Here is a 26,955-nt window from a genome sequence, read left to right as displayed (position 1 = left end):
AAAATAAATGTCAAAAATAGCTCATTTGGAAAATAGGAACAGCATTACTGCCATAGAAAATAGGCAAATGCTACTTTAAGTATATATGGAATATTGGAAAAATGGAGCTGCTATTTTGCTACAAGAAAATTACAAAAAATGAAAGAAGGTACTTAGCACATAAATTAGCCTATTCATGGGAGTCCAACAGGTGTACCTCATTGTTGGGACCCTAGACTGATAATTCACATCTCTTGGGCTGAAAAGCCCACAATTTGTAGGGTAGGAAGGTTCCAGCTTATTAAAACTACTTAAGACACAAGCATGATGTCATACTACGCATTCTAATCAGAGAAGGATTCTGGCAGGCTGGGACTCCCATCCAGCTGGTATGGATCACTGACTTGACACTTGGACCTTTGTAATGTGAATCCATTTGTTCATCGCTATTGACCATAGAACCAGTATCAATAGACTCTACAAGAGTCTTGAAATTTTATGCTATTAATAAAAAGTTTTCCAGACCAATATTAGATGAACAAATGTTGATTATTTTTGCTGCCCTATACTAATTTTGATTAATGAAATCATCATAAATTACATTTCCTTTAATTATTTAACCCTCTAGTTACCAAGTTTATTTTAACCTTAATGACCTATAAGACACATATCCATTACTAATCCAATAGTTAGATTGTAAATAGACACACAGCAAGAATAGAGCATTTAATCTGAGATAAAAACAAAACACACTTTTCCTGTTTTTATTTAAAAATAACAAAACACGGTTATACTCACCTAATGCCCATTCCATTGAATCCCTCTGCTCCTGTAATTAAACAAAAAAAATAAAAACCACACTATCCTCACCTGTCCAACATTGTGTCCCATGCCTTAATCCATGTCTGGGGATAAATAGTGTTCAACCTGGACAGTGCCACGATGCGACCGTCCAGGCTGAGAACCACTGGAGAATGAGCTGGTCCTTTATCCATGGCCCCTTACCAGCCTGAGAATACCAGCCCCCAGTTGTCTGCTTTAGCAAGGCTGATGGTCAAAAATGGGGGGGGCCAATGCTGTTTTATAAAATTATTTATTTAAATAATTAAAAACAGAGTGGGGACCCCTCTATTCTTGATAACCAGCCCTCCTAATGCTGACATCTGAGGGTTGGAGTCACAAGACGTCAGTTTTGCCTATTTGGTTATAAAAAATACAGGGGACTCCATGACATTTTTTAAAATTATTTATTTAGAACACAGGCGTAGGTTGATGAATACTCCCATCATCCGCCACCTGCTTTTGCTGTTATTAGTGGCAGCAGGCGTAGGCTGATGGGAGCAGTAGTCCCACCAGCTGACGCCAGTGACCGCAGTGACTCACGCTGTCATTTGACAGTGTGGGAAACGCGGATGTCTGACTAGCGGTAGTGATTTTACCGCCAATGAAAAGCAGTGTTTGCCGCTCTGTCATGCATGTGACAGCGTGGCAAACACTGGATGTTTAGGCCCTTTATTCAACTGAATGGTGTCTGGGTTCAGGTTTGGTTCTGGTACCCGAACCCAAACTTCTTTTAACTGTTCAGCCACACCCGCTGAATCAAAACATCCAGGTGTCCGCCCATCTATATTCGTGATACATGACTCCATTCATCCTCCCTTCAATGCGGTGCTGTCATCCTGTCCCCTTTGCAGGAAAGCACCCCCAAAGTATGATGTTTTCTTTTCTTTCTTCTTGTACTTATCCTTCTTATTTCTCCAAATACGGTGAGTGGAGTTGGATCCTTCTTATTCCTCCAAACACGGTGACTGGAGTTGATACCAAAAAGTTCTATTTTGGTCTCATCTGACCACATGACCTTCTCCCATGCCTCCTCTGGATCATACAGATGGTCACTAGTGAACTTCAAACAGGTCTGGACAGGTACTGGCATGAGCAGGGAGACCTTGTATGCCCTGTATGATTTTAATCCATGACGACATAGTCTGTCACTAAAAGTAATGTTTGAGACCCATCTCACTCAACACCCCCCAACGGACCTATCCATTAAAGTAAATTGCTGCTCACTCTTCCCAATCCCACAAGCTCACTGCATTGGGGTAATCCTTGACTCTGATCTCTCCTTCAAACCACATATCTAAGCCCTTTCCATTTCCTGCTGACTTCTGCTCAACCAAGAATCTACAAAAACCCTAATCCATGCAATTATCATCTCCTGCCAAGACTAGTGTAACCCCCTACTTAGCGGCCTCCCTTCTAAAAGTCTTGCTCCCCTACAATCTATTCTAAACTGTGCTGCCAGACTAATCCACTTATCCCTCGCTATTCCCCGGCCTCTCCCCTCTGTCAATCCTTTCACTGGCTCCCCATTACCAGCGACTCCAGTTCAAAACCCTAACCATGGCATACAAAGCCATCCACAACTTGTCTCTTCTATAGATCAGTGGTCTAGTCTCCCGATACTTACCTGCACACAACCTCCGATCCTCACAAGATCTCCTTCTCTACTCCCCTCTTATCTCTCCACAATTGCATACAAGAGTTCTCCCGCTTATCCCCCCTACTCTTGTACTCTCTACCACAGCACATCAGACTCTCGCCTACCATGGAAACTTTCAAAAGGAACTTGAAGACCTACCTCTTCCGACAAGCCTACAACTTGCAGTAACTACCAAACCACTGCACGACCAGCTCTACCCTTATCTATTGTATCCTCACTAATCCCTTGTAGATTGTGAGCCCTCATTGGCAGGTCCTCCCCTGTACCAGTCGTGACATGTATTGTTTAAGATTATTGTACTTGTTTTTTTTTATTATTTATACCCCTTTTCATATGTAAAGCACCATGGAATAAATGGTGCTATAATAATAAATAATAATAATAAAAGACTGTGATCCCAGCTCTCTTCAGGTCATTCACAGGGTCCTCCCATGTAGTTCTGGGATGAATCCTGACCTTTTTCAGAATTATCATTACCCCACGAGGCGAGATCTTGCATGGAGCCCCAGACTGAGGAAAATTGACAATCATCTTGCGTTTCAAATAATTGCACCAACAGTTAATGCCTTCTCACCAAGCTGCTTGCCTAGTGTCCTGTATCCCATGTCAGCCTTGTGCAGGTCTACAATTTTATCCCTGGTAACCTTTGGACTTTGTCATGGTGGAGAGGTTGCAGTGTGATTGATTGTGTGGACAAGTGACTTTTCTGCAGAAAATGAGTTCAAACAGAAGCAATTAATGCAGATAATGAGTGCAGAGTAGGAGGGCTTCTTAAAGAAAAACTAACAGGTCTGTGTGAGCCAGAATTCTTGCTGGTTGGTAGGTGATCAAATGCTTTTTTTTTTGCAATAAAATTGTAGCGCTACTGCCTGCGCCCCTGGACGGTGTCCCCTTTTCATCCATGCAGGGATGCTGGCTTGCTCACCGTCTCAGCCATGTGACGTGGTCTTACGGAGTATCCCTCATGCTTCCTATTGTGTGCACTGCATTTCCCAGACCTGCACCTAGAAAACTCAGTGTCCTATTTCTGTCATACAACTCCAGAATTCAGTGAGGGTGTTGTCAGGTAAAAGACAAGCCCTACTCAGAAACAGTCAAGTCATGGACAAACAGTTTGAGCTCCAGATCGGAAAGTTACACACAGAGAAGATTGCCTTCCATGTGCTGTCTGATATTCCCACCAGTCATCCATAGCTGTGAACCCAGGTGCCTGTTCTAGTCTGGAGATCACACGTGGTGCTTTTTTGGGGACAGTAACCAGAGGTGTCTGGTCCCGATAAGCCCAGGTCAGCCAACACTGTTACCATCTTCTCCACCAGGTCTGCTAATTGCCAAGTAGCTGTTTGCTGGTGTCTCTGAAGAAAGGGAAGCAAAGGCAATGTCCCCACACAGTCCTGACTAGAGATGAGCAAAGCTTTCAAGGTTTGGTTCAGATTTGGTGTTCGCCAAACAGTTCATCAAACATATCCAAACCCCATTGAATTCAATGGGAGGCAAAAAACAAACACATAGACAAAACCTTCAGGGGTGCCAAAAAGCTGCCAAAAGAGCTCAAATTAGGGGCAGACACCTGGAAAGTGACATCAATTCACCTAGAGTACAAAATAGTATAATTGCACAGCATGGATGCATGGGATAGGGCCTGCAGCAGCATTTCTAGCTGAAACATTGATCAGTAACAGATGGATGAGTGACAGGTGTAGACCTGCTGCTTTAAGAGGTCTGCCAAATTCAGGCAACACACACGAAGTAGACCCAACTTGGAGTCCAAACATTTCCCCAAATTAGGGACAGACATCAAGAGAAGTGACATCAATTGACCTACAGTACAAATGTTATAGTGGCGCAGCAGTCCTGCATGGGCCATGTATGAGACAAGGTATGGCCCAGCATTTACAGCTTTGAAATTAAGTTGAAATAAAGAGATGGGTGAGGGATCGGTCTAGGCCTGCTGTGCTTGGAGCCCTGACAAATTCAGGCAACACACATGAAGTAGCTTGGAGTCAAAACATTTACAAAAATTAGGGGCAGACAACAGGACAAGTGGCATCAATTTACCCACAGTAGAAAATTGATAATGATACAGCAGCCATCAGCCATGTGCCATGCATGAGGCCTCAGGGTCTGGGTCAGCATTTATAGTATTTATTCAAGCTTAAATTAAGACTAGATGGGTCAAGGAGCAATGCAAGCATGCTTTGCTGGGAGCTCTGATACCTCATGCAACAGCTCAAACTGCTTTTCTGCTCAGCCATATTCAGGTGGCACGAATATCAGCTTGGTCAACTACTATTGTTAGAAACATTTAAGGATCGTAACACAGGTAGTTGACTGAAAGTAAGTGCAGGCCTGCTGGTCAGGGAGTCATGTTTCTACAGGTAACACACATGAATGAGACCCAACTTGAAGTGCAAACATTTCCTAAGTATAATTCCACACACCACTAAAGTGTCATCAATTTACCCAGAGCAGAAATAGCATAATTGCCCAGTTTTTAAAAAAAACTTGTGTTACTGTACAGTCTTCTCGACTTTCTTTGGCAGCCACACTGCGGTATTATTAAAAATAATATAATAATAATAATTTTTATTTATATAACGCCAACATATTCCACAGCGCTTTACAAATTATAGAGGGGACTTGTACAGATAATAGACATTACAGCATAACAGAAATACAGTTCAAAACAGATACCAGGAGGAATGAGGGCCCTGCTCGCAAGCTTACAAACTATGAGGAAAAGGGGAGACACGAGAGGTGGATGGTAACAATTGCTTTAGTTATTCGGACCGGCCATAGTGTAAAGCTCGGGTGTTCATTTAAAGCTGCATAACTGCCTAAGTATGTATCAGTACAGACACAGAAGGCTATTAACTGCATAAAGTGAATGAGAACATAATGCGAGGAACCTGATTTTTTTTTTTTTTTTAAATAGGCCACACAGGGATCGTTAGGTTAATGCATTGAGGCGGTAGGTGTTGTGAATTCTGTGATCAAGCTCCCTCCTGTGGTCACGAGTGGTACTGCGGCTTCTGAGTTTCCTTCCTCGGGTGATGAGGTTAAGTCGTTAGGTGCTGCTCTATTTAACTCCACCTAGTGCTTTGATCCTGGCCTCCAGTCAATGTTCTAGTATTGGTCTTGCGTCCTCCTGGATCGTTCCTGTGGCCTGTCTGCTCAGCATAAGCTAAGTTCTGCTTGTGTTACTTTTGTTGCTATATTTTCTGTCCAGCTTGCTTTTTTGGTTTTTCTTGCTTGCTGGAAGCTCTGAGACGCAGAGGGAGCAACTCCGTACCGTTAGTCGGTGCGGAGGGTCTTTTTGCCCCTCTGCGTGGTTGTTTGTAGGTTTTTGTGTTGACCGCAAAGCTATCTTTCCTATCCTCGGTCTATTCAGTAAGTCGGGCCTCACTTTGCTAAATCTATTTCATCTCTGTGTTTGTATTTTCATCTTAACTCACAGTCATTATATGTGGGGGGCTGCCATTTCCTTTGGGGAATTTCTCTTGAGGCAAGGTAGGCTTATTTTTCTATCTTCAGGACTAGCTAGTTTCTGAGGCTGTGCCGAGTTGCATAGGGAGCGTTAGGCGCAATCCACGGCTATCTCTAGTGTGGTTTGATAGGTTTAGGGATTGCGGTCAGCAGAGTTTCCACGTCTCAGAGCTCGTCCTATGTTTTGTGGTTTTTGTCAGGTCACTTGTGTGCTCTGAACTTCAAGGTCCATTGTGGTTCTGAATTACCTATTCATAACAGGTAGGCCATTCTGAACAAATGAGTTTTTAGGGTATGCTTAAAACTGTGGGGATTGGGGATTAATCGTATTAACCTAGGTAGTGCATTCCCAAGAATCGGCGCAGCACGTGTAAAGTCTTGGAGACGGGAGTGGGAGGTTCTGATTATTGAGGATGCTAACCTGAGGTCATTAGCGGAGCCGAGGGCACGGGTAGGGTGGTAGACTGAGACCAGAGAGGAGATGTAGGGTGGTGCTGAGCCATGGAGTGCTTTGTGGATGAGGGTAGTAGTTTTGTACTGGATTCTGGAGTGGATGGGTAGCCAGTGTAATGACTGGCACAAGGTAGAGGCATCGGTGTAACGGTTGATGAGGAATATGATCCTGGCAGCAGCATTCAGGACAGATTGGAGCGGGGAAAGTTTGGTAAGAGGGAGGCCGATTAGTAGAGAGTTACAATAGTCCAGACGAGAATGAATAAGTGAAACAGTAAGAGTTTTTGCAGAGTCGAAAGTAAGAAAAGGGCGAATTCTGGAAATGTTTTTGAGATGCAGGTAAGAAGAGTGAGCCAGTGATCGGATGTGGGGGGTGAATGAAAGCTCGGAATCAAGGATGACCCCAAGGCAGCAGGCATGTTGCTTTGGAGTAATGGTGGAACCGCACACGGAGATGGCAATGTCAGGCAAAGGTAGGTTAGTAGAGGGAGAGAACACGAGGAGTTCAGTTTTTTGACAGGTTTAGTTTCAGATAGAGGGAGGACATGATGTTAGAGACAGCGGTAAGACAATCCCTGGTGTTTTCTAAAAAGGTTGGCGTGACAACAGGAGAAGAGGTGTATAATTGGGTGTCGTCAGCATAGAGATGGTACTGGAAACCAAATCTACTGATTGTTTGTCCAATAGGGGCAGTATACAACGAGAAGAGGAGGGGGCCTAGGACTGATCCTTGAGGATCCCCAACAGTAAGGGGAAGGTGAGAGGAGGAGGAACCAGCAAAACATACAGTGAAGGATCGGTCAGAGAGATAGGAGGAGAACCAGGAGAGAACGGTGTCCTTGAGGCCGATGGAGCGGAGCATAGTGAGGAGGAGCTGATGGTCCACAGTATCGAATGCTGCAGAGAGATCCAAGAGAATTAGCATGGAGTAGTGACCATTAGATTTAGCTGTTAGTAGGTTGTTAGAGACTTTAGTGAGGGCAGTTTCAGTAGAGTGTAAAGAGCGGAAGCCAGATTGAAGAGGGTCGAGAAGAGAGTTATCTGAGAGATAGCGGGTTTGTTATTATTGTTTGTTATAGTGCCATTTATTCCATGGCACTTTACAAGTGAATAGGGTATACAGAATAAAAACAAGTACAATAATCTTAAACAATTGAAGTCATCGACTGGTACTGGAGGAGAAAGGACCCTGCCCGTGAGGGCTCACAGTCTACAAGAGATGGGTGAGTATACAATAGGTGAGGGTAGAATGATTTGTGCAGTGGTATCGTGGAGCAATGGTTAGTGTAGGTTGCAGGCTTGTAAGAAGAGATGGTTCTTCAGAGAAGAAGACATAAAAGAGGAGTAGAGAAGAAGATATGGTGATGACCGGAGATTGCATGCAGGTAAGCACCAGGAGACTAGGTCACAGATGTGTGGAGGAGACAGGTTTTGGATGGCTTTGTATGCCAAAGTTAGGGTTTTGAACCGGAGTCTCTGGGCAATGGGGAGCCAGTGTAGAGATTGACACAGGGGAGAATCTGGGGAATAGCAATGTGACAGGTGGATTAGTCAGGCAGCAGATTTTATGATAGATTGAATGGGTTCGAGAGTGTTAGAAGGAAGGACACAGACCAGGAGGTTGCAGTAGGTGAGGCGGGAGATGATGAGGGCATGCATTAGTATTTTTGCAGTTTGTTTCATGGTTGAGGAATTTGCTGATCCAAGAGATATTTTTAAGTTGGAGTCGCCAGGAAGTGGAAAGGGCTTGGATCTCCGATTGAAAGGAAAGATAAGAGTAAAGCTGGCGGGACTGGAGCAGTGGGAAGCCATTGACTTTGAAGGATTTGTTAGTTGGGGAGTTGAATGAGATGATGAAAAGAGGATGAATTAGATTTTATCCATGTTAAGTTTTATAAATCTAGCAGAGTAGAAATATGAATTACCAGACAGACATTGTGGGATTCTGGTTAGTGAGGAAGTGATATCAGGTCCAGAGTGTTATATCTGTGTGTCATCAGCATAGAGGTGATAGTGAAAGCCGTAAGAATCCATGAGCTGTCCAAAGCCGAAGTTGTAGATGGAGAAGAGGAAAAGCAAAGGTCCTACACTTGAAACTTGGGGCACCCCGACAGATAGGGGGCAAAATGAGAAGGTCGTGTGTGAGTTGGAGACACTGAATGTCTGGTCTGTTAGGTATGAGGGGATACAACATAGGGCCAAGCCTGTGATACCAAGAGATGAGAGTCTGTAGTAATATGGAATGGTCCACTGTCAAATGCAGATGACAGGCCCAGGAGGAGGAAGTAGTGTTGCTTGGATTTGGCGGTTAGTAGGTCATTGTTGCAGTCAGTGCAGTTTCAGTGGAATGGAGCAGTCGGAAGCCAGATTGTAAGCAGTCAAAGAGGGAGCAGGAGGAGAGGTGGGAAGACAGTTCAAAATGGACGTGCTGTTCCATTAGTTTTAAGGCTTAGGGGAGATGTGATATGGGCCAATAGGCACAGAGTATAGGTCAAAGGAGGTCTTTTTGAGGATGGGTGTGATCAATTTATGTTTGAAGAATGGGGGGAAGACAACAGTTGTTAGTGACAGGTTGAAGAGGTGGGTTAGGGTTGTGATAAAGACTGTGGTAAGGTTTGGAATGAGATGGGTCGGGATTGGGTCAAGTTCACAAGTGGTGAAACGTGATTTGGAGAGTAAGGGCTTGTTTTCACTTGCGAGGAACACGTCCGTGTCTCGCATGTGGAAACAAAGCTCTGGTGCCGGCACTCCAGAGCGGAGCGTGCGGCTCCATGTGTTCCTATGCGGCCGCACGCTCCACTCTGGAGTGCTGGCACCAGAGCTTCGTTTCCACATGCGAGACACGGACGTGTTCCTCGAATGTGAAAACAAGCCCTTAAGAGGAAAGTTGATTTTCCGTGATGGTGGAGAAGTTGGTTTGAGAGGAGGAGAGTTGAGTATTTATGAGGAGGGGCTGTGGGGACTTTGAACAGGGATGATATGAGAGATGAGAAGTAGGTTTGTTTTGCTGCAGTGAGAAATTGTGCAGCATTTTGACAACTTGTGTTACTGGATGAGCTACTCCACGCTCTTTCTTTAGCCGCACAGCAGTACGCTTTGTAAATGAGGGCCAGAAAGAACCTGCGATCCAGTTGATGACAAGCTCTGCATCAAGTGGCCTCTCCTCCACATTAACATCACATACAGTATAGTCGTCAGAAGTGGCACTCCAGTTACCCTTGTTTTCCTCCAAATCACCACTCTCCAACCGCTCAACAATCTGTGGAACCACATTCTATTCCACATGCATAAGAGTTCTGCTCCAAAGATTCACAGGCTCAGATGAAGGAAAGCATCTGCACTGATGGGCAAAATTTTTTCAGTTGGAATCGGGGCTGGATGAAGTAGGGTCTGAGCAGAATCCAGACCCTCGTCACCAAAAGTTAACCCCCAGGGTGAAGGTCAACCTTCAACAGCTCACTCACTGGGAAAAAGGTGAAGGATTCTATTCTCCTCTGTTCCTGAGGAAAAAGCCAGATGGAACATTCAAAACAATCAAATTTAATGAAACTGAACAAGTTACTGAAGGTTCAAACCTCCAAGATGGAAAAAAATTCTGTTTCCGGGCTGTTTTATGACTGTTCTGGACCTAAAGGACGCATAATATCATGTCCCCATCCACAGAGACTATTAGAAATTCCTCAGGGTAGCAGTCCCTATAAATAGAGTAGTAAAGCACTATAAGTTCACGACCCTCCCATTCGGTCTAACCATAGCTCCATGGGTGTTCACAAAGATAGTGGCAGAGGTGATGGCACATTTGAGGGAACAAGATATCTTAATTGTCCCATAACTAGATGATTTTCTGATAATAGGCAACTCCCCCAGCATTGCAAGAACCAATTAGAAAAAGTCATGGATTCCTTGACCAACTTAGACTGGCTTTTGAATCTAGGGAAATACAAAACTGTGGTGAATCCAGTGCAGGAATACCTGGGTATCATACTAGATTCAAAGTAACAGAAGTGTCGCCTCCCGACAGAGGAAGTTCAGAAAATCAAAGCCCTGGTATCTTGGATAAGGGACCTCCCCTCTATGACTTTGCGGAAAGCGATGTCCCTCCTAGGTTCCATGATGGCTTGTATTCCGGCCGTTCAATGGGCTCAGACACACACTAGAGAGTTGCAGTGGGAAATTTTATCAGCCAAAAACTCTCTGAAAGGGCATTTAGAAAGGCAGTTAACCTTGTCATCAGAAACGGTACTTTCTTTAGAATGATGGATGAGGATAAACATTCTGTGGGTAATTTCAATCTCTCAGGTTTTGACCACGGATGCAAGCCCCAGGGGTTGGGGGGCTCACCTGAACGACCAGATAGCTCAAGGGGTCTGGACAAAGAATCTAAGATTAGTATCCTTAAACATGAAGGAACTATTGGCAGTGAAATTTGCCCTTCTATAATTCTTGAACACACTCCAGGGACAACAAAAATGAGTATTCTCAGACAACCAGGTTGTGGTAGCATACTTAAATCACCAGGGAGGAACCCAGTTCCGCCCTCTTATGGAAGTAACAAGGTCCATTTTTCAGTTAGCTGAAGACAACTTGGGGTCTCTATCTGTGCTCCACATAAGAGGGACAGAGAATAACAGGGCGGATTTCCTGAGCCGGACCCAGTTGAGACAGGGCATGTGGGAACTGAATTGGTCAGTGTTCGATCAGATTGCAGAAAGGTGGGGATCTCCTTCCATAGATCTATTCGCCAACAGTCAGAACAGGAAAGTAGATGCTTTCTGCTCAGTAGATCCCAAAGGGAATCCCGTAGCGTTAGATTCCTTTATGATTCCATGGGACCACTAGCTTATGCTTTTCACTGATTCTGGTGAGTCTAAGGAAAATCCAGGGAGACAGGGCAAAAGTGATCTTAACAGCCCCCTTCTGGCCAAAGAGGATGTGGTTTTCTTGGCTGAAGATGATGTCCATCTCTGACCTCTGGGTACTTGCAGAGCTTCTGGACCTTCTTTCCCAGAGACCGGTTCTTCATCCTCAGGTAACAAACTTACACATGACAGTCTGGAATTTGAAAGGGCTCTCCTGCGTAATAAGGGATTTTCCCCAAACTTAATCTCCACCTTGCTACAAACTAGAAAGCCCATAACCACCAAACTGTATAGGAAAACATGGAGAAAGTTCCTTTCAGCTTCAGGTTCCAAGTTAGAAGGAGTGGTTCCACTAACAGCCATCTTGGAGTTCCTACAGAAGGAATTGGAATATGGGCTAGCTACAAGTATTCTAAAGGTTCAAGTCGCAGTATTAGGGGCCCTATACAATCATGACCTGGCTAGGAATCGGTGGATATCCAGGTACATCAAAGCATCGGCCAGGTCTAGACCCATTCTCTCTCAGAGTACTCTTCCTTGGGATTTAAACTTGGTCCTTACAGCCCTGACTAAACCTCCTTTCAAACCTTTAGCAGAGGCTTCGCTGAGAATCCTGTCCCTTAAGACATCACTTTTAGTAGCTCTCACATCAGCTCCTAGAGTCAGTGACATCCAGGCATTATCAGCGAGCCCTCCCTTCACACAAATCTTGGAGGACAGAGTTATTCTTAAGAATGACCCAGCCTACCTACCAAAAGTGGTGTCGCATTTCCATAGATCTCAGGAAATCTCCCTCCCTTCTTTTTGTCCCAATCCCAAGAACAGAGAATAGAGAGTAGTACATACACTAGACATCAGAATGTGCCAAATCCAATACCTAGTGACCACACAAGAATGCAGGAAGGATAGGTCTCTATTTATGTTCTTTCAGGGTCCTCGAAAGGGGTCAAAAAGCTTCTAAGGACACGTTGTCAAGATGGATTAGGGACGCCGCCACCCTGCCATACTCCTCATGTGGGGCAGCCACCACGGAGAAACTGAAAGCTCATTCGATGAGGGCAGTGGCAGCCTCCTGGGCAGAAAGAGCTGTTATCTCAATTAGAGCAGATATGTAGAGCCGCTATGTGGTCTTCTCCCTCTACATTCTTCATTCACTATCGGCCGGATCTAACCTCTTCTTCAGACCTTACTTTTGGTAGAAGGGTTCTGGAAGCGGTGGTCCCTCCCTAGTGATACATTCTAAGCAATTCTCATTGTGGTGTCGTCATGGGGGAAGGAGAAAGACGTAATTACTTACCGATAAAGGGATTTCTCAGAGCCCATGACAGCACCCATACATTCCCTCCCTTCACGGGTTGATGTGCACACTAAGTTTTGTTATTTTGCCTACTTATATGTAATCACATGGTGTTCCTGTTAAGCTTCATAGTAATGTTGAATATTATGTTATTAACCTGGTGGTCCTCTCGTGCTCTGTAAATAACTGATGTGGGAGAGCGGTACTGCCCTTTTTATTTGTAGGCTTCCTGTCCTTGAAGGGCGGTTCCCCTCTCTCCGTGGTGTCATCATGGGCTTTGAGAAATCCCGCTACGGATAAGTAACTACATCTTTTGCCAGCATGAGCGACAAATTTTTTACCCAATCTGAATCCTTGACTTTTGCTGCACCAGCCCTAGTCGCAGTCCCCACAGCCGTACATACTCAACCTGCGACTTGCGCTCCCAGAGTGAAATCCATCCCAGCAGATCCGCCAAGTTTCTACCCTGAAAAGCTTAAGAAACTCCAAAACCTTGGGCCAGTAGGAGAGGCTGCCCTTGGCGAGACCTCTTCCTTTCCACTAAAGTCTTTTTCAGTGCCTTATGGGGGCTTTGGTTCAGCAGGTGTATTTAAGTTGCATGCCATACGGAATCAGTGTATGATTCCTGTTCAACAGCTCCAGAATCCTGTGAGGGAGTGTGTTGTTTGGAGATGGGCAAGCTCTAGTCAAGAACAGCCTAGTCTTCAAGGAAGAACTACAGCTCCAAGTTGGAACGTTATACATCTTCCACATGCTCTCTGTTATGCCCATAGGTCATCCCGAGCCGAGAACTCTACTGCCCGTTCTGGCCTGGAGACCCAGCGTGGTGCTTCTTTGGCAACAACCAAATCATGGGAGGTGTCTGGTTCCCATATGTCAAGGTCAGTCAGCAGTGTAGCCATCTTCTCCACCTGGCCTGCCAGTCATCAAGTTATGGTGTGCTGTTGTCTCCAAAGAAAGGGAACCAGTGACAATTTCAACACACATATCCAACAATTGTACTAATGATCAGTTCACATGAACCTCCCGGTCTCTAGGATGGTTTTGTCTGGATAATGGCCAGAAGATGGACCCAGTGCTGGAGCCTTCAGTTCCTATGTGGCCGGTTGATGAAGATATCAAAATGGAAACTTTCAAATCTCTGCTTTCCACCAAAAAGGAGGATGAAGTCCAGATTGTGGTATCTTCTATGGTGGTAGCTGACTTTATCAGAGAGAGAAAGACTTGGCATTCCGAGATTCCTGGTATCACGTCTGCCTCATTCTACCCTTAGGATGTCTTCATGGACTGGACTGTGCATGGTCCTGAGGAGAGTTAGGATTTACTCCTTCTGCAGACTATCCTCAGGGGCTTGAAGAAGAGGGAGGTACTGTAACATCACTGCCGGCATCACTGCATGGCTTCCCATCTCCCATCAGGCTGATACACTTACTTACTCACCACTCCGGGCCATGCTGTGAGTTTTGCCTGCTCCATGCTGTGAGTTTTGCCTGCTCCATGCTGTAAACCAAATGTCCTCTTCTTGCACACAGCAAGAAGCTGTATGCTTAGGGCAGCGGCGGCGTCTGTACTTCCTGATTTTTAAAGGGACAGTGTGCACATTCCTAACGTATCCTCAGCCTATTGCCAAGAGGAGGTGGGTACTTAAGGTATCTCCATCAAAGGGAAAATACCTGAGCAATATTCTCACTCAGTCTGTGTTCAACTTCTGAGTGGCCAGGTCCTGTCCCTGCTTTTGTGTCTGTCACCCTGGGGGCTGTATATCCAGGTCAGAATCCTGTATCATGAACTAGTACTTGTGCTTCATCTTGTCTGAACTAAGTCCTATCCTGTCCCTGTTTGCATCTTAGTCTGGAATCTTCTCTACCCTAATGTGTCTATCCTTGTTCCTACTCCTTAACTCACCTTTTTGGTACCAGCACCTGTCTCTATCCGGTTGACGCTGCACAACGTTAGTGCCCCTGGTGCACACTTGTTACTTCACTGTAAGTACTTGTGTGAATCTGGTTGTCAGCTCCCTTTTCTACATCTGCGGCCCTGCTCTACTCCCTGTCCGCATCAGCGGCCCAGCTCTGTGATCTCTCCGCATCAGCGGCCCTGCACTGCTCCCTCTCCGCATCAGTGGTCCTGCTCTGCTCCCTCTCCACATCAGCAGCCCTACTCTGCTCCCACTCCACATCGCCGGCCCTGCCCTACTCTCTCTCCGCATCAGTGGCCCTGCTCTGCTCCCTCTTTGCATCAGCGGCTCTGCTCTGCTCCCTGTCCGCATCTGTGGTTCTGCTCCCTCTCAGCATCTGCTGCTCTGCTCCCTCTCCACATCCGTGGCTTTGCTCTCCTCCCTCCTATCTGCTGCTTTTCTCTGCTCCCTCTCCGCACCTGCAGCATTGCTCTGCTCCCTCTCCGCATTTGAGGCTCTGCTCTGCTCCCTCTCTGCATATACGGCTCTGCTCTTTTTCCTCTCCACATCTGCAGCCCAGCTCTGGTCTCTCTGCCTCTGCTGCTCTGCTCCCTCTCCGCGGCTCTGCTCTGCTCCCTTTCTGCCTCTGCTATGCTTCCTCTCCGCCCCTGCTATGCTTCCTCTCCGCCTCAGTGGCTCTGCTCTGCTCGCTCTCCGCATCAGCGGCTCCTTGTTTGTCCAGTCTGACCTGAGTCCTACCTGTCTGCACATCCCACTTGTACCTGCTTGTGTCCCAGTCCTTCCTGAAACTGCCTCCAGTCTGTACTGGTTCCTACTTGTTCTTATATTCCACTCTTACCTGCCAGTCTTCCTGCCTTTCCCTCAACAGTTCCTGTTCCTCCAGTCTGAATTGTGCCCGCCTGCCTGCCAGAGTGTCAGCCGTGCGCGCCTGGCTGCCAGGGTGTCAGTCATGCCCGCCTGCCTGCCACAGTGCCAACTGTGCCCACCTGCTTGCCAGAGTGTCAGCTGTACCGGCCTGCATGCCAGAGTGTAACTGTGCCCACCTGCACATCATTCTTATCTGCCAGTACTTGCCAGTCTAAACATCAGCTATCTACAATACTCGCCTGCACCTGTCTTTAGTGTCCTGTGCCCCTGTGGGGTCAGGTGGTACTGCCAGATGCCACCCTGGAATGGTACCTGGCAGCTGTCGCACAAGTCTGACTTCACCACCAGTGGACACCAAGGTAGCTGATTAGTCATGCCCCTCCAGGGTTAGTCTGGTTTTTGGCACAGTGGGGCCACAATCCTCGCTCGCGCCATCCAGTCTGGGCATGAGCGTTACACTGACAGACCATGTGACACTTTGATTGCACACAGGGGGACTTCCTTTCACCAAGCATCTGACATATGAAGGTAATTGCTTGCACCAGAATTTTTTAGGGGCTTCATTGCAAAGAGGTGAATACATATGCACATGCCAATTTTTAGTTATTTGATCCATTAAATTTAATCTATGCCTATATTTTTCTCATTTCACTTCACCAACTTTTAGACTATTTAATGCTGATTCATCAAACACAAATTGGATTTCCCTGGAAATGTAGCAAAGTAGGTAAAAAGCCAAAGGGGTGAATAATTTTGCAAGCTATTGTAAGTGTAAATTGATCAGTGATTCCAAAGTGTTTCTTCAGTTTGACTGTAACTTATTTGGACATATGTGACAAAACAGCAGAAGTGATGAATTGAGAATGATGAGGAAGATAATCCTAGTGACAGCTGCACCCAGAATCTGGATGGGGTCCAAGATACAGATCAACAGAAGAAAGAAGAGAGCCTCCAAAAGCATTTGAACACATGCTCTAATTAAACATTACACAAAAATAACTCATTATTAAAGTATAAATGATGCAAAGAAATTCTCTGGCATTTTTCCTGTCTACAGCTATCCCACTGGTATTCCCTTGATGTATTACATGTTTATTAGAAGTGTTAGGCTATGTGCACACGTTCAGGAATGTGTGCAGATTTTTCATGCAATTTTCCTGAAGAAAACCTGATGTTTTCTTCCGGAAATCCGCATGCGTTTTTGGTGCGTTTTTTTCTAGCGTTTTTAATGCGTTTTTTAAGCGTTTTTAATAACAAATAAAGTTGGTTAAAAAAAAAAGGAAAAAAAGAGACTCTCATAGGTCATTTCCTGTTCCATCCCCTCTTCTCCATTTTGCTTTTTTGCTGCTTTCAACATGCCGCACGTTCAGCCCCATTGGCGTCTTTCGCCACAACAAAACCATCTTTTGTTGCTGACGGCACTGATTTTGCTGCACCACCACACTGAGCAGGTAATATAATGTCATTAGATGTGCACACTATGCGGACTATGCTGTGGATTTGTAGTGTTTCTGTTGCTGCTGATCGGCTACTTCCCACTTCCGTAACGCTTCCTCGCAATCTGTCGTTTTGGGATAAAACGGATCCTGCATATGTGCTTGCAGGATTTTATTTTCCCATACACTTGTATTAGCAATGGTTTGCGACGTTTTGCCGTACGTTGCATCCATTGTGCGATGTATGTGTCTTTTTTTGGCAGACCGTCGAGACGTAAAATCCTTACCTATATGTTTTTCTTGGTGCATCGCATCCGCCATTTTTGACTGCTCATGTGCGCCAGAAAATACACCCCCTCCTCCCCAGACTGCAGAATGGGCAGCGGATGTGTATAAAAAATACATCTGCTGCCCACGTCATGCAGTTATTTCACAACGTCCATGGGTATGTCGGCGTCAGTGTATTGCGACGGAACAGTACTGATGGAAGTGAAAGTAGCCTTAGCAGCGATTGTCTATGCGTTGTACAGTACCATATATATATATATGTAATTGTCTATTTTTCCGTATGTCTGTCTGTCTGTCTGTCTGTATTTCTGTCTGTCCTTGAAATCCCGTGTCCCTGCATGGTCGATGCCGCCAGGCAGGCCTCGACCAATCAGCGACGGGCACAGTACCGACTTTGAAATACCGCGTCTCTGATTGGTCGAGGCCGCCAGGCCAATCAGCAACGGGCACATCGACGTTGATGTCAAAATGGTTGCCATGGCGATGATGATGTCATAAAGGTTGCCTCGATCAAACATCGACGGACACAGTCTGCCGCGAATTCTTGAATCATCATTGTCCATATACTACTGGGACATGCATATTCTAGAATACCCGATGCGTGAGAATCGTGCCACAATTCTGTGTAAATAATAAATACTATATTCTCCCATAGGAGCAATCTCGGAGAAGGAATAGAAGACGTCCAAAACGGATGTGGGTTCATCCCATTATTAATGAGCGGGAGGAAAAGGGACACTTCCATGTCCTTTACCAAGATTTAAGGAGGTAAGATATAGGTAGAAATGATATATTGTCTTCTGTGTTCACGTTTTTTTTTTTTGATGTTATAAACTGTTGTGTTATATATCTGTGGTTTGAGAATTTTTTTTTTTTTACATTCAGTTTTCCTGAAAAATTTATCCAGTTTAGCCGGCTTACGATTCAGGCATTTGATCGCCTTCTTATAATTCTGGCTCCACAACTCAGCTACGAAGACACATGTATGCGAAGATCAATCTCTGCTGAGGAAAGGCTGCTCATCACCTTGCGGTAAGGCCCTTTTTAAAAAAAAAAAAAAAAACTCCACACATTGGCCCCATAGTTAATGCTGCAACAGTGCCCCCATAATGCTGCTATTACGTCCCAATGCTGCCAGTTCCTCCATAATGCTGCTATTACGTCCCAATGCTGCCAGTGCCTCCATAATGCTGCCACTGCGCCACAATGCTGTTAGTGCCCCTATAATGCTGCTGCTGCCACAGTGCCGCCCTAATGCTGCCAGTGCGCCACAATGCTGCTAGTGCCCCTATAATGCTGCCACAGTGCCGCCATAATGCTGACAGTGCGCTACAATGCTGCCATTGCCCCCATAATGCTGCAATTATGTCCCAATGCTGCCAGTGCCCCCATATTTCTGCCACTGCGCCACAATGTTTACAGATCTAGTGCCCCTGAATCGTACTAGTTATGTTGTCATGCATATTTTTCTATTCGCCACGACAGCACCCACTAGAGAGAGGGGATCCAAAGACATACTGATAGGAATTCTAGATTGTGAGCCCAATCGGGGACAGTGATGATAATGTGTGCAAAACTGTAAAGCGCTGCGGAATTTGTTAGCGCTATATAAAAATAAAGATTATTATTATTATTTATCCGCCCCTAGGAACAGGAAACCTACAGAGAGATAAAAGGGGCGGCCCCCCCTCGCTCCTCAGTTGGTTTCCTGTTCCCAAGGAGGGAACCCTCAGAGAGAATCTCTGCAGCTAAGAAGAGGAAAAGCTCGCCTGGAACACAGCCTGTACGTCTCTGCTGAGCGACAGGGGCCCCAGAGCGAGCATCAGAGACGGGGGTTCCTGTTGGTTCCCCCCTCATCTGGATACATCAGCATGCCGGGATCACAACAGTCTCCCTGTTGGGAGACCGTTGGTTTTTGCTCCACCGCCTAAAGAATCCCCGTCAGCACACCAAGTAAGTGTCGCTATGGAAAGCGCTTACCCTCCGGCCACAGTGGGGCATGAACGGCCGCGGTAGCAGGAGCTTCTCTTCCTCTGCAGAGAAGGAAGACGCGCGAGCGCATGCAGGCGCTGTATGGTCGGCGTACCCGGATGTAAAGAGCAACTTCCGGGTATGCGGGGTCAGCTGAGCATGCTGGCGTGGACGCCTTGGCGCTCAACAGCGGTGGAGAGGACCAATAAAGTTGGTCAGGTAAAAAAAAAAAAAAAAAAGGGGGGAGGAAAGATGGGGGCGTGTATCCCTTGTAAGAACGGCTCTATATAAGGCTGAAGACACATGGCACTGTGCGCACCATGTCGTCTCAGGAAGATATTGAGCGCCCACTGGAGGTTGTAATCCTGCCTAGTGGTGATGCTAATAAGAAAATCAGCGGACACTCAAAAATGAGTGATTCCACGGATAAATCAGGGAAAAAATCGTCCCGTTCCAAACCCCAGGCCGACCAGACAACTCTGCAGCCGGTATATATTTTATTTTCCGGATAAGTGTATATATAGCTTCATATCTCTTACAGTAGTCTCCTCTGCTTGTGTCTTTTTTATAGGCTAAGCGGACGTCAAAATCTAAACATAAGCAGTGTAAGATATGTAATGAGCCCCTACCTGACTCATATATTAAGGAGCTATGTCAACATTGCATTGATAACACTTTACAGCAGGAGAGTTCGGTCAGGATGAATGACATACGTCTCATGATCCGGGAAGAGCTTCAGTCCTTGAGGGGTAGTCCGGCGGTTAATATGGAAAGGAGAAGTAGAAGGACTCTTTCACCTATAGCCGACACATCAGCAGAAAGTGGAGAGGTGGACTCAGACATCTCTCAGAGATTGGATTCCTCGGAGGAGGAAGATTATGTCTGTTTTCCTACAGACAATGTAAATAATTTGGTTAAAGCTGTAAGAGGAACAATGGGGGTGTCAGAGTCTAAAGATCCCCAGACACCACAGGACATCATGTTCGCAGGTTTATCGCAGCGAAAGGGCCAAGTATTCCCTGTGAATCAGGCCATTAAAGACCTTGTTAAAAAAGAATGGGCTAAAGGACAGAAGGGCTTTGTACCGGTATCATGTAAGAGGCGGTACCCCTTTGATGATGAGGACTTGGCAGTTTGGTCTAAAATTCCTAAAGTGGATGCGGCTGTAGCATCAACTTCTCGCCGATCCTCCTTACCCGTAGAGGATGCGGGCTCCTTGCCTGACCCCATGGATAGAAAATCAGACGCTCTGCTTAAGAGGTCATGGGAAGCTTGTGTCACGGCATTTAAACCGGCGATCTCAGCCACGTCCACTAGTAGATCTATGCTGGTCTGGCTGGAGCAGTTGGACCAAAATATTAAGAGTGGTGTATCTAGGGAGAAACTACGTGCCTCTATTCCTTTGATTAAGGGGGCGGCAGCCTTCATTTCTGATGCCTCTATAGACTCTCTCCGCCTAGCAGCCAGAACAGCCAGCCTCACTAATACGGCACGGCGCGCTTTATGGTTAAAGAATTGGAAAGAGGATGCCCAGTCCAGGGCTAAATTGTGTACTATACCCTGCCAGGGTGAGTACCTCTTTGGAACGGTCTTAGACGAAATTCTCACTAAGGCAGGTGAAAGGAAGAAGGGGTTCCCTAATCCCTTTATTCCTTCTTACAGAAGGGCGTTCAAGAAGCCACCATTCGGAAGGAAGGGAGGCTTCAGGGACCGATGGAATAACAAGGATTTCAAACAAAGAGGAAATTTGTTCAATAAGCGCCCCTTCAAGCCAGCAGATAAATTCCGCTGATTATATTTCACCGGTGGGAGGAAGACTAAAACAATTTAGTAAGCAGTGGAAAGACATAACGGTTAATCCATGGGCCATTGATTTAATATCTTCAGGCCTCACATTAGACTTTATTAGAAGACCTCCGGACTCCTTCCTCCTTACCACCTTAAGATCCAGGCCTCAACAAGAGGCACTTGAAACCGAAGTTAAATCCCTCTTACTCAAACAAGTGCTGGTAGAGGTTCCATCTTCCCAGATAGGGAGGGGATTTTACTCTCCCTTATTTCTGATTAGTAAGCCTGATGGCTCTTTCAGAACTATAATTAACTTGAGAAAACTGAACTCCTTTATAAGACCCAAAACATTTAAAATGGAATCCATACGTTCGGCCATAAAAAATCTATTTCCAAACTGTTACATGGTAGTATTGGATCTTAAAGATGCTTATTACCATATTCCTATACACCATTTACATCAGCAATTTCTTCGAGTAGCAGTTTGTATAGAAGGGCAAATTCGTCATCTACAATACCGGGCAATGCCCTTCGGTTTATCTATGGCCCCAAGGGTTTTTACTAAATTGCTACTGGAAGTAATGTCCTTTTTACGGGTAAAAGATACCTTGGTCATTCCGTATTTGGATGACCTATTGATTGTAGGTAAGAACTCCCTACAGTGTGAGCAGAGGTTACAGGAGGTAGTGTCATCCTTACAAAACCTGGGCTGGCTGGTTAATTGGGAAAAATCTAGACTCCAGCCAGTAACGTGTCAGAAATTCCTTGGGCTCCTTCTAGATTCAGTTGACCAGATTTGCAAGCTTCCTGAGGATAAGAAAACTTCCATATTCGATAAAGTGTCCTTAGCGATCAGAAAGCGTAGTATGTCATTAAGGAATGTCATGTCACTACTAGGTTCTCTAACATCGTGCATTCCTGCGGTCCAGTGGGCGCAGTTCCATACTAGACATCTACAAAAATTTGTATTGGATGAGGATATTAAAAATAGAGGATGTCTGGATAGAACAGTTTTCCTAACGTCAGAAGTAGTACACTCCCTTATGTGGTGGTTGAATCGGAAAAATCTTTCGAGAGGGGTTCTATGGGTAATCACCCCTTCTAGTATAGTGACCACAGACGCTAGTCCTGAAGGCTGGGGGGCACATTTTCAGGATCAATGGGTCCAGGGTCTTTGGTCCAGTTCAGAACTTAATAATTCCTCAAATGTCAAAGAGTTGAGGGCTATATACTACTCCCTACTTCACTTTCTTCCTCAGCTCAGCGGCTCACACACAAGAGTATTCTCCGACAACACCACTGCGGTGGCGTATCTGAACCATCAAGGAGGTACAAGGTCGGACAAACTCAGAGAAGTGGCTTCAGACATCATGGAGTTGGCCGAAGGTCATCTGCTATCCTTGTCAGCAGTGCACATCAGGGGCATAGACAATTTTCATGCCGATTTCCTCAGCCGTCACACTCTTCATCAGGGAGAATGGATGCTGAACAGGAAGATTTTCAGATTAATAACAGCTCGATGGGGTGTTCCTCAAATAGACTTGTTTTCCACAAGAGCCAACCGTCAGGTCAGGAGGTTTGCCTCTCTATGCAGGGAGGACAAGCCGGACATACTCGATGCCCTCCAGGTACCATGGACATTCGACCTGGCCTATGCTTTCCCCCCATGGAATCTATTACCTATAGTAATAAGAAAAATAAGGGAGGAAGGCGCAAGAGTTCTGTTAATAGCCCCATTCTGGCCCAAAAGGCCATGGTTCTCATGGCTGAGGGCGATGTCAGTGTCAGACCCGTGGATTCTGCCTCAGTCCAAGGACTTGCTCTCTCAGGGACCATTCCTCCATCCTCAGGCAAAGGGCATGAACCTGACTGCCTGGAGTTTGAGAGGCAGTTACTAAGTATAAGGGGGTTTTCTAGTGGGTTAATTAACACTCTTATGAAGAGTAGAAAACCTTCAACTACTAGAATTTATGTTAGAATTTGGAGAAAATTTCTTCAATTCCATACTGCACAACTTTCATCTGAAGTTCCTATATTTCCAGTGTTGGAATTTCTACAAAGAGGTTTGGAATTAGGACTCTCTGTAAGCACTCTGAAGGTCCAGGTTTCAGCTTTAGGAGCTCTTTTTAATTATGATGTGGCGGGTAATAGGTGGATATCCCGATTCATATCTGCCTGTGAGCGTTCAAGACCAATTAGCATACCGCAGGTGCCTCAGTGGGATTTATCCATAGTCCTGGAAGCATTGACACAGCCACCGTTTGAGCCTCTCCATACAGCCTCACTAAAAAATATTTCTTTGAAAACGGTATTGTTAGTGGCATTAGTTTCTGCTAGAAGAGTGAGTGATCTCCAGGCATTATCTATAGATCCTCCCTTTTTATCTGTAACATCAGATAGGATAATTTTGAAAACAGACCCTTGTTATCTTCCTAAAGTAGCCACTACTTTTCATAGAACCCAGGAGATCTTGTTACCTACCTTTTATGAGAACCACTCAACTCCAGAAGAAGTAAAACTTCATACTCTAGATGTAAAAAGAATTGTGCTAGCCTATTTAGAGAGAACCAGGGACTGGAGGAAGAGTAGGGCTCTCTTTGTGTCTTTCCAGGGTAAAACCAAAGGTACCAGAGTGACAAAGAACACATTATCTCGCTGGATCAGAGAGGCCATAATCCTGGCGTATAAAGCTGGAGGTAGAGATCCTCCAATGCGTATAGGAGCACACTCTACAAGAGCCTTGTCGACTTCCTGGGCAGAAAGGGCGAATGTGCCAATAGACCTTATATGTAAGGCTGCAACTTGGTCTTCACCTAATACCTTCTATAAACATTATAGATTAGATCTATCCTCTGCTTCTGATCTGACTTTTGGGGTATCGGTCCTTGACTCAGTAAACCCACCCAGTCTATAGTCTCTGAAATTCTCTCTAGTGGGTGCTGTCGTGGCGAATAGAAAATACCGGATTACGTACCGGTAATGCTCTTTTATAGAGCCCACGACAGCACCCTTTCACATCCCTCCCTTTTCTGTATATAGTCGCACGTGGTGCTTCTTTGGTGAGGTGTAAATATTAGAAGAAAGTAGCATAAGGTTGTAAATATGTATATATATATATGAATATACCTGAACCTGTTAACTAAAACCTGGCGGCGGTTCCTCCTATTCTCTGTAAAACAACTGAGGAGCGAGGGGGGCCGCCCCTTTTATCTCTCTGTAGGTTTCCTGTTCCTAGGGGCGGATCCCCTCTCTCTAGTGGGTGCTGTCGTGGGCTCTATAAAAGAGCATTACCGGTACGTAATCCGGTATTTCATAATTATTTAAAATATTCTAATTTTTTCACATTTTTTTCCAGGTTTTTGGCCACAGGAGAGAGCTACACATCCCTGCACCTCCAATTTAGGGTTGGCAAATCCACCATCTCTCTAATTGTGAGGTGCACATGTGCCGTCATCTGGCAGAAGTTGCAGCCCATCGTGATGCCTTGCCCAACCGAAGAGACTTGGCTGCAGGTAGCAGCAGGCTTTCAGTCTGTGGCCAATTTCCCCAACTGCATAGGTGCTGTCGATGGTAAACATGTGAGAGTGCTGAAGCCACCAAGATCAGGATCACGCTTCTTTAATTATAAAAAATATTTTTCTGTGGTCCTGATGGCGGTGGCTGATGCCCATTACAAGTTTGTTGCCATCGACGTTGGTGCTTATGGCAGTTCTGGGGACTCTCGGGTGCTGCAATCATCACAGATTGGACTTCAAATTCTTCAAGATGGCGGAACGCTCCCAGCCCCAAGACCTTTGCCTGGTTCCACACATCCTGTACCCTTTGTGATGGTATCGAATGAGGCATTTCCCTTAAAAACTAACCTGCTGCGCCCATACCCACGAAGGGCACTGGATGACCGGCGGAGGATTTTCAACTATCGGCTGAGCCGTGCACGAAAATATGTGGAATGCACCTTTGGGATCATGTGTAGTCAGTGGAGGATCTTTCACACTGCCATCCAGCTAGATACGGAGACCGTGGACACTGTGATCAAGGCATGCTGTGTTCTCCACAACTACGTTCGGGAATACAGCACAGAGGTAGTTGAGGAGTCACAGCTGTCTGAATTAATTGCAGTGGACAACTTGGGTCAAGGCAGGCAATCCATCTCGGGGGTGCGTGTGCGAGAAACCTTCACTGACTACTTCATGAGTCCTGAAGGTGCCGTGCACTGGCAATACTCCTGTGCCGGTGTTGAGCAGCCTGAACAGCAGAGAAGATCAAACACTTAATCCCCATCAAGATGTCAGCCTGTTCAGAAGAGCAAATCGGATGGCTAACCCCAAAATAATCACAGCCCTTGTGTTCTTCATCAGTACAGCTGAGCAGATTGGATGGCTAACCCCATGCATTCAATGTCCTTTTGATCTTTATCATTTAAAAAACAAAAGGAATTAATAAATAAGAATTTTGTTTGAAAAATCAAACCTTGTGTCCGCAACTTACTCTTTAGTCACTGACAGTTATTATCCCATTACTCACAGTTCATAATTTGCTAATTGAAATAAACTTTTTTTAGAATATGAAATTACCAGACATTTTTGCAAAAAACAAATTTAGTTTTTATTCATAAATAACACTGTGTACTACACATAAAAACAAAACGTCTTTAAATGACGTTGGTATTATAACACAAGGACAAACATTGTCCAGAACAGTCCATCAAAAATGGACAATATAACAACCTGTCAACAGGACAAAATACTGCATCAACAATGGATTTGTGAACAACCTGTCAACAGAACAGTTGGGTTGGGGACAGAAATCCAAACAAATTGACCTTTGTCTGGACACACATATTTCCCAAAAATATATGTATAATTTTTTTCCAAAACAAAATATGTGTACTACACATAAAAATGTAACGTCGGTAACAGACGTAGCTTGTAGAAAAAAAGGACAAACATTGTCCAAAACAGTCCATCAAGAATGGACGCTATCAAAACCTGTCAACAGGACAAAAGTGCATCAACTATGGATTTTTGAACAACCTGTCAACAGGACAGGGGGGTTTAGGACCTAATTCATCAAAATTGCTGGTACTCTGGCTCGTACCCATACCCCGGAAACATATCTTGCGACGAAATACTCGTGTTTTGGGAAACATTATGGCCAGAACTTTGACGAGTTGGACAGTGGCTTGAATTATAGGCTTCAGCTGCGTCGGGCCTGTGTGCTGCATGAAAAAACCTTTGAGAAGCAGCTGCTGGTGGTGGTGGTGGCGGCCCACTTGGGATCGTAAATGCTTTCATAATTCCCACCACTATGTCTTGTGGTGGGGGGATTGCTGATGGGACAGCAGCAGACATTAGGACTGCATTAACTGCTGTCATGCACAGGCTCTGCCTGTCCCATGTCATGGACCTTAGGCGGCTAGCTACCACAGATCCAAATTTATCCATTTCATCTTGTGGAGATGAATGGTCTATCATATTGAGGGTTCGACTTGTGAGTGCCTCAATGGCACCAGTCGAACCATCCTTTTTTTTCCCCTTCTTGGGTGCTGGCCTAACCATTGGCACAGGACGGGCAGAACCAGACCCCAACCCAGTGGGCCTTGAACCCCCAACAAAGGAGCTGGACGCAGCAGAAGAGGCAGGAACAGCAGCGGAAGACAACACCGCCGCATCCACCGCAGATGACGAACTTGCCACAGTACAGGTGGGGGGCATAACTGCAGCTTGCATGGATGATGACTGCCTAGGCAAGGGTGGATTTGGTGAGGAGCAAATAGGATAGTCCTCCACCTCCTCTCCATCACCCAGCTCCAGGCTGTTGTCTTCCTGGACCGGTGGGGTTTCGGCCCTAACATTGCCTTCAGTTCTGTACAAGGAATAAAAAAAGACTTTGTCAATACAAGAGTACTGTGAAACGTGGAAAATTCCAATAAATATATATATATATAAAACTTACCGCCGCAAATTTCTGCTTGTTAAAATGAATTGCAGCTGGTCTGCAAACGGCACCCTCTTTTTTGAGGGCGAGCTGCCACTTTCTACCTTCTGTGCCTTCATCAGTCTGTCGGTCACTGATCTCCAACGTTTTTTCACATCTTCCACTGAAATTGAAAA

The 26,955-nt window shown here is 45.5% G+C and overlaps 1 protein-coding gene and 1 long non-coding RNA gene across 3 annotated transcripts; both read left to right on the top strand.

The window, feature by feature from the left end:
• Window positions 1-16,712: 16,712 nt before the first annotated feature.
• Window positions 16,713-18,109, top strand: LOC138637594 (uncharacterized). Of its 2 annotated transcripts, none has more exons than XR_011312413.1 (3): window positions 16,713-16,810; window positions 17,739-17,851; window positions 17,969-18,109. It is a non-coding gene; the product is annotated as an uncharacterized lncRNA (long non-coding RNA). The 2 variants fall into 2 exon arrangements; XR_011312412.1 differs by having other exon boundaries at window positions 17,739-17,862.
• A 180-nt stretch (window positions 18,110-18,289) lies between these two features.
• LOC138637748 (uncharacterized) lies at window positions 18,290-25,239 on the top strand. Its single transcript, XM_069726661.1, has 2 exons — window positions 18,290-18,294; window positions 24,198-25,239. Exons 1-2 carry the CDS (start codon window positions 18,290-18,292, stop codon window positions 25,114-25,116), a joined length of 924 nt encoding a protein of 307 aa, XP_069582762.1. The 3' UTR covers window positions 25,117-25,239.
• The last annotated feature ends 1,716 nt before the right edge of the window (window positions 25,240-26,955 follow it).

The sequence above is a fragment of the Ranitomeya imitator genome, chromosome 5, assembly GCF_032444005.1.
Source record: "Ranitomeya imitator isolate aRanImi1 chromosome 5, aRanImi1.pri, whole genome shotgun sequence".
NCBI lineage: Eukaryota > Metazoa > Chordata > Amphibia > Anura > Dendrobatidae > Ranitomeya > Ranitomeya imitator.
The sequence above is the reverse complement of the archived record's forward strand: the minus strand, read 5'-3'. Positions and strand labels throughout refer to the sequence as shown.